Source organism: Medicago truncatula, chromosome 5 (genome assembly GCF_003473485.1).
Source record: "Medicago truncatula cultivar Jemalong A17 chromosome 5, MtrunA17r5.0-ANR, whole genome shotgun sequence".
Taxonomy (NCBI): domain Eukaryota; kingdom Viridiplantae; phylum Streptophyta; class Magnoliopsida; order Fabales; family Fabaceae; genus Medicago; species Medicago truncatula.
This window is the reverse complement of record NC_053046.1, coordinates 24740392-24749307: the sequence shown is the minus strand read 5'-3', so window position 1 is coordinate 24749307 and position 8916 is coordinate 24740392. Positions and strand designations below refer to the sequence as shown.

The 8916-nt window shown below is 29.7% G+C and overlaps 1 protein-coding gene across 1 annotated transcript; it reads left to right on the top strand.

Annotated features, from left to right (window-relative positions):
- Positions 1-6983: 6983 nt before the first annotated feature.
- LOC11442135 (agamous-like MADS-box protein AGL62) lies at positions 6984-7697 on the top strand. The gene has a single exon (XM_003614480.3). The coding sequence runs from the start codon at positions 6984-6986 to the stop codon at positions 7695-7697; it is 714 nt and encodes a 237-aa protein (XP_003614528.1).
- The last annotated feature ends 1219 nt before the right edge of the window (positions 7698-8916 follow it).

The window sequence follows — 8916 nt, the reverse complement described above, 5'->3', positions numbered from 1 at the left end:
AAGGAAGAAATTTGAAATTCTCTTAATTTAAATTGGAAAAAATACTTCTTAAATTGTTATTATTATGAAAATTATATAATTTTTTTTATCAATCAGCCCAGTGGCTAGAAGTTATCTTTCAAGGATAATAAATGAGGTCCCTCGTATATATTATTCAATGTCCCTGTCAACTTAGCTAAATCACGGGAACATAAAATTTTACATTTTAATCATCCAAGTAATGAAATTCATCAAAAAGGATCTGAGTTACCTCAAAATATTCTCTAATCCAATTTAATTGAGAATCACAATTTGTTCTTTTCTCTGTTAACTCATTAACGCAGATGCGAATCATGGTCCTGGAAAAAAGTTTATATTGGCAGTTTCAATCACAGTTTCAATGGTTCTTGTGATTTTATTAGCATTCTCCTACTTTTGCATAACCAAAGCGAAATATAAAGGTAGTCACAATCGCAAAGCTTTTTTTTTTTTTTTTTAATAACAATCACAAAGCTTTAATATCTCACAAGATATAATTTTTTAATTTATTTGGATATGCACCAAAGTAACATACTACGTGCTTTATTGATTATTCTATGAAATTATCTTTGAATACAGATTTTTCAAAAGTTGATTTTTACTTATTTGACTTGTTTAAAGTTCATTCAAGTTTTTTTTTTTCAAACAAAGAAGCAAATCATAGATGAGAACTTGCAAAAAGGAGGGGATAGGCTTGTGAGTGTCTACAAGCGAGAGAGGCTTTGATACTTGCATGTGAGAGGGGAAAGGCTTGTGAGTGTGACAACTTGTGTCAACAAGGTTTTGTGAGCACATAACCGTCATAAACACTTTAGATGATAATTTTACCAAATGAAACACCAAAAACTTAAAATTCAGATTTGGTGGTCTTCTAGCACACCATCATAGTTAATCCACTTAGGTTAGTCTGGAGGTATTGTCTTGGGACCTTGAAGTGTATTCTTCCTCAAAGTCTCAAATCCGATTATCTCCATTGTCAATTTCGATGAACTAGTTCAGTTTCTTTAAAACAAAAAAACACACCATCATAGTTTTTCAACATTCATTCCACACGTTTTTTTATCAAATTTTACACGTTTTTTGACCACATTAATGGTATTTACAACCTATATTACCATTCCTACCCTTAAATACCCCTCCATACTTCTCTAATTCCTCACACCATCTCACTTTCTCCTCCCCCTCACTCTCTCTCCCTCTATTTCTCTTCTTTCTTTCTTTTTACAATATTCTCTTTGGAGGCAAAAGTGATCAATCTTCGTCGAGGTAAAATAGTGAGTAGCCGACATGGGGAAGTGATCAACCCTTGGGATAAGTTTAAATCTGCTTTTTTTTTTACCCCATAAACTTTTTACCGTGGGTAAAAAGATTTGTCTAGGGGTATAAAAAAAACCAGATTTAAATTTAGCTTTTCCCATGAAGGCTGCTCACTATTTTACCCCAAGATGATTGGTCACCTTTTAACCCAAAGAGGGAGAAAATAAGTAGATTTAGTGATGTCGCGTCATTTTTTTGGAGATCAAGGCTATTTGATTAACGTTTCACTCACTTTTTATTTCACGACTGAACATTTAATTTTATTTTAGGAAAAGGGGAAAAAAGTTCAAACAACCCCATTTGAAAAGATCTAGGGTTTGGGGGTTGGTTACATAAAGGGAAGGTATTAGCACCCTTTATGTTCGTAGTACTCTACGAGAACCTCTTGACTTTATTTAATTGAATGTGTTATAACTTGCTTATTTTTTGAAATGGAATTGAAGTGGAAAAATAAAGACCTAATTTATCTACATTTTTTATGATTTAGAAGGATATGGTCTTTTGCCTATGTACCTGTAAGGGATCAAAACCTCGTAGTTCAGGATAAAAATTTGTTGTTTTTAAATATAATTAAACCAAAATTAAAACTAACGGAGCTAGAAAATAAAACGTAGGTACTTTGCGGTGACGTTGGATCACCACAAAGACCTTGAAGCATAAAAATAAAGCATATACCCACACACGCACACATGAATGATTTACAATAAGTCTATATATACATTCTAAAGTCTGCGCCAAAATAAATATGCATGATAAATTTACATTAAGCCGAAGTATGCATGCTATGTTCTGTGCGATAAAGATAAATGACATAAAATAAATTAAAATATGATAAAACTAAACTAAAAAATGCATGAATGGTTTACATTAAAGCCTATTATACAATCTAAAATCTGCGCAATAAAATAAACGAAAAAGAATAAATATGCATAAATGATTTGCTTAATAAAAAATGCTAGAGAAAATAAAAATGCATGAAGTAGAAATTAATAAAAGGGAAACGCAAAGGGGTCACCGACCATGGAATCTCTTTAACTTTGGAGAGCAACCACAGCCTTGCAATTGGAATGGAGTAGAACAGCCAACACGAACACTTGATTAATGATGAAAACTTTAAATAAAAAGAATAAGTGCTGTGACAATGCAAGAATTAGCAGTAGCAAATCAACGAATGAAAATAGACCAACAAGCAGCAAACGATTAAGGATTGAATTAACTGTGCAACACAAAATAGAATAATTGGAATGGGCATCATATACACTAACGGCAATGGAATTGGATGGCACGACTTTCAATGGAATATGGAATTGCATCAATATGGAACATGGAATGAATTGGAACATAACCGATGGAAAACAAAAGAAGCAATACAGAACTTAAAGCATAAAACGACAATTAATTTGTATTCGGAGCAGAAACGTGAAAGTAATTAAGCAGCAATAACAAAAGCCTCGGCCATAGTGAAAACAGTATGCATGCATAAGAATTAAATCATAACAGCAAAATATGAGCACAACAACATGAAAGAAGCAACGTGAATTAAAAAAGAAATAAAAGACAATTGAAACATCAGAATTGCATGAAATAAGGTTTTTCCAATTTATATATCAATCGGCAGCTGCAGATTTAAATTGAATGAATGGAATTAAAAATGAAATAAAAAAATAAAAAATAAAGAGAGAAGAGTCGGGGACTCGGAACCAAAAATGAGGTATTTTAAAATACCTCTCTGTCGAATTTTCACTGAAAAGTCAGAGACTGATCAGGGCCAAACGGCGTATGAATGTAGGGTCTTAGGTCAAAAATTGGAGTATGACAAGTGATTTCGAATAAATTGTTGTATCAATTATTGTATTGTATGAATTCTATTAATAAAATGAGATGATATTGTTATATGCATCAATTTTTGTTCATTCCTTTTAATTTTATATTTTCTTTTATTTTCTAATTTTGTATTAATGAATAAATATTAATTTAGTTCATTTCATTTTATTTATATTTGTATTTATTTAATGAATAATATCGTATCAAATAAAAATTGCGATAGCGTGTATTTATAAACTTCCTGTACTGTTTTTTGTGAAACAGATTATGAAAAGAATACCAACTTTAAAAACAAAATCTACAGAAAAAAAAAACCCCTCATTCACATTTACATATATGAGTGACTATGAACACAGTAGTGAAGTAGGCATATATGTGAATAATTCCCCTCATGATTGATAATTCCCTTGTAGATTCTTGAATATCTCTTTGAAGGCAGGTTATACTGTAATCTTTCTTCAACAACTGTTACAACATAACAAGAAAATAAGTTTAACTTTCAAATACTAGCAATTGAATAAAATTACCCCACAAGACAAATTATAATAACAACACAATACAACAACAACAACCAAGTCTTATCCTACTAAAAGGAGAGGGTTGTGTTAGACCTCGACAGCCAACACAAAACTTTGTCGAATTTCTATAACATGAAACTAATAACAACACAATAACTACAAAAAATCATATCCAGAAATTAAACTAAAAAAAATAAAATAAAAAATATGGGATTGGTGGTTTCTTGTACTCATCAATGGTATTTGATTATAGAGATTATCCGGGAACCTTTCGTTCACAATTAAAGTGGTCTACAAATCAGCTTACATATATTATGTATAACTTGTTTTCCAAGACGCCGGTAATTTGAGTGTTGAAGAATTTCTATAAATGATTTGCGACCCGTTTTCCGACTTGAAAACTCTTATTTATACCAAAAGAAACTAACTGGCAAAGCACTAATCCCATGATCAACACTTTCTCCATCTTGGACAACCACTTTTCCCCATGTTTTCACTAAGGAAGCCTCTCTTGAGCTTGAAATCGTGTTTTCCCACCTTGAATGCTTGAAGTCGACGCGATTGCACTCTCAGCTTTGTTCTGTCGAACTTTTGACTATGCGCGCTAGGCTTGCCATCCTGTTGAAATCCTCAAATTGAAATGAGAAAGTCTTTGATTCCTGCAAAGTTAAAGGCAAACAAATGTTGACCATATTAAATGACCCTGTCGAAATTACAGGCTAACAATACGTCACTTCCATAATTACTTACTATCAGAGTACATTCGCTTTCAGTTTCTTTTATTAGTTACTAATTAATTACTTCCTGGTAGTACATGTTAGATTAGTGCACCTTTTGAAATCAGGCTGAATAAAAAAAAAAAAAAAGTTTATCTTCCCTATAAATATCTCTAAAAAAAAATTTAGTCTTTCTAAACATATATTTACAAATGTTGTTCCCTCAATTGTTTTCATGATGACGTTTGGTCTATATGTTTAGGTTAATTCATGCGTATCCTTCATATTTTTAAATAACTTTTTCTGTAAATGTTTAAAATATTATAACAATCTCTTCCGAATTTTTTTAATTTTCAACAAAAATATGAATTAAATATAATTTTTTCTAAGCACCAAAAACTTTAAAATTAATATTTAATTAATTCCTTGTTAAAAATGTTTCAACTTTTGCAAGATTATTTTTTTCTAAATGTAATAAACATGATTGTGAAAAATAATTTAAAACTTTGAAGGATACATACAAGTTTTATTAAAATCAGAGACCAACAGTCGAGAGGAAAAATATTTGAGAAGCCAAAACTTGCTGAAATTTTAAAAAGGGGATTAAAAACAAAATTGTAGATAATTATAGGGGTTAAAATCTTATTAAATCTAAATTTTTATTTAACAAATGGATTATCTAGGTATCTATCTTCAGTAACAAATTGAGAATAATATTATATATACTAACGTTTTATTACACTAATGTTTGAAAAATATGAGCGATTGTTTTTATTTTATTTTATGAAATTTTGATTTTAATTAAAACTAAAATAATAAATGTATGTTGTTATCAAGTTATAATAAACCAAAATAACTATGATTATCTATTTCAATGACACAAAAAATATAATCTAAATTCTATTTTCTTTCAATGACACCAACAACAATCTTTCTTATAGAAAAAGTTGTTTAAGGGTATAATTGAGATAATAAAAAAGTAAGTATAAATATACTCATCTATTTGTTATACTTTTTAAATGATAAAATAAAAAAAATCAAACATATATATATACACATATATTCATATCGTGTTTGTTATAATTTTTTAATATTTAAATTTATTCTTATCTATTTATTACATGTTATTTGTATTGAAAATTGAGGCTATTTTTGGAAAGAGAAAAAACTATTCTAAAAGAGCTGAAAGAGGCTATTTTCTTTATATATAGTTTGTGTGTCTATATATATATATATATATATATATATATATATATATATATATGAGATTTGCTAGAACACACCCACTAGTGTTTTATGTGGGAGTGTTTTAGCAAGTTACACCTTAAGGTGCATTTAACTACTTTTTAGTTATAACTTGCTAAAACACACCTTCCAAAAATAAGTGGGTGTATTCTAGCAAATGCTTATAAGAGTTGCTAACGTACACCCGCTTATTTTTTAGAAGGTGTGTTTTAGCAACATTCACCTTAAAGTGTATTTCACAACTTTTTAGTTATATCTTTGTTAAAACACTCCCACATAAAAATTAGTGGGTGTATCCTAGCAAACCCCTATATATATATATATATATAAACCAATTGCCATACGTATAATAATGTAGTAAATTAATGATGACTTATTTCATCATATAAAATTAAGGATAACTATTACTTAAAATAATTAATTTAATTTGAAAATTATATTTCTCTTTGAATTATAATATATTATTAAAATAATATATTTTAGCAATGTCATTATTTTAATTTATTGCAAGTCAATAAATTTAATAATATTTTATAAAAATGACAACCAGATAAAAACTATTTTTTTTAATAATTGAAGAATGATGAAATTATTATTAATTAAAGTGACACTAATTATCATTTTACAACCGTTCCAAAGGGGATATGAACAAGTTAGTCATCTAATTATTTTTTCTTTGTGTAACAAATTGATCTTGTTTTTCATTAAACTCTGATTTAATTGTGTACATGATCATTTAAAAATTGTTTATATACATTTTTTACTTATTGTTTCCTAGTTCAATCCTAATTTATAAATAAATATTTCATTAACCACATCGTAATTCAATTAATTGATCAATTTTGTTTCATAATAAGACGAAGTAAAACAACTATGAACCCAAGTTTTGACATCGGTGTATTTGAACCTACCAACTAAACATTAAACCTACTACATTGTTTCTGAAGGATACTATCATTATTCTTTATAGGGTACCACACTTATTAATTTTTATATAAATAAATTAGTATGAAAATATTTATTACAAATTCCTAGATTATCCAAGTACAATTTATTTAATACACTAATATATATACAAATTGACAAAAGAATGACATTTTTTTTAACATTGAATCACATTCCATATAAGACATATTAAAAGAGATTTTATGAGAATCTCTCAATCCAATAAATATTTTAATGTAATAAAAAAGTAGATTTTGGAAAAGATCTGTGTGTCGATATTACATTCACAAAATTTATCTATAAAATAGCCCCTTCACACCCTATTACAATGTGCCATTTCTTAGTCTAAACAACAAACACACCCACCCATATTTTTCCTCTCTCGTTTTGTGCTTCAGCCATGTCAAGCGGAAAGAAAACTCAAGGACGTCAAAAGATTGAGATGAAAAAGATGAGCAATGAAAGCAACTTGCAAGTGACTTTCTCAAAGCGCCGTATTGGGCTCTTTAAAAAAGCTAGCGAGCTTTGCACCCTTTGTGGTGCATATATTGCTCTAATTATATTCTCACCTAGTGAGAAGGTATTTTCATTTGGTTATCCAAATGTTGAAACGGTCATAGATCGTTTTCTCTCTCAAGTTCCACCCCAAAATGATGACATCATGCAATTACTTGAGGATTACCGTAGAGCCAATGTGCGCGAGCTCAATGATCTATTGACTCGTATGAACGATGCAATAGGCATCGATAAGAACCGTGAGAATGAGCTGATCCAGGTACGAATGATAAATGAGACTCAGTTTTGGTGGACTCGTCCAATTTGTGAGATGAATAAGGTCCAACTTGAATTATACAAGAAGGCTTTGGAGGATCTTTTGAAACTCGTTGCACAACATGCTGATAGGGTTGAAATGCAAGGTACTTCTACCCAAAACATTCCATTTTATGTTGGAAATGGTTCATCCTCTAGGATGCCTCTTGAGCATCAGCCAAATCCTCAACAAGATTCAACCTTTTCAGCAGGGTTTTTTCAGAACCCTATGTTGCAACCTCATTTGTTTGGTTTCAACAATATGGGAGAAGAATGTGGACATGGTCCCTATGGGTTCTTTTGATATGAGCCCCTAAATCCACCTTAAGATGCTTCTATTAATTATTTTTATAATTTTATGTTTCATAATGTTTTAACTTAATTCATTAAAGCACACAGACTTAACTAGTTTCATATATGTGATCTGGTTAGGATTGAATCATATTGGTGTTGTATTATGCATTATTTAAATAAAGAGCATTTTATTTCTTTATATTTTCATATATCTCTAAAAATCTTCATTAATCCTTTAATTTCAATGAATCTGTTTCATTACTTGGTTGTTTTTCAACCATCTAGTTAGCAGTTTTAAAATTACAATAAAATGTAAACAAAGATCGTCGGGAAAAGAACGATGAAGACATGTCTTCAAATTAATCATGTTTAAAGAGACTCGTCACCCATATTGTGGAAATCTAGCCACTTCCACTAGACTCGTCACCCATTGGTATTACATATTTTACATTGAATTTTAACATTATGATGATGGGTAAAATTAAAGAGACTAATTCATTTATAAAGGCTTCAATATATGTAAATTTTATTGTAAGTTCTACAAATGTTTGTGGTTTTTATTTTTTGTTTTTATTTTTATTTTTTATGAGGTGTGTTTTCCATAATCTAAAATTTTATTCATAAAAAAACGACTTTAATATACAAATATGTAAATCTATACCATTTTAATAATTAAATCAATGATTTTGACTTATGGTTAAAAAATCTATCCCAGTTTTGAAGACAATTAATCTATATCTATCTAACACCAACACAATTTAGGTTAACAGGTATCCAAATTAAATGTGTGCTAGCCTCACGCGCAAATGTCGATTAATTATGTTTTTATTAAGTCATGCTTATTAAGATTAAATGAGAAATCTAATAAGGTTTAACAGACATACAATTTATGTTTTTTAAGATTAAATGATCGGAAAGCAGGTCTGGAAGTTGATAAGCAACCCGGATTCTTTGATCACTAAATTACTCAAAGCTAAATATTTTCCACATAGTGATTATTTTAGTGCTTCTTTAGGACACAACCCAAGTTATGTCTGGAGAAGCTTGTGGTCTGTAAGAGATTATCTTAAGCATGGTTTAAAGTGGAGTATTGGAACGGGAGAAACCATTTCAGTGTGGAATCAACCGTGGCTAAAAGATCCGCTTTGTGTTCAGCCTGTTACAGAAGTGCAGATCATGTGGGATGCTCTCACTGTTGGTCATCTTTTCAAGCCAAACACAAAGGAGTG

Excerpts from the sequence above, each read along its gene's own strand:
- LOC11442135 (XM_003614480.3), top strand. The coding sequence starts at position 6,984 with ATGTCAAGCGGAAAGAAAACTCAAGGACGTCAAAAGATTGAGATGAAA.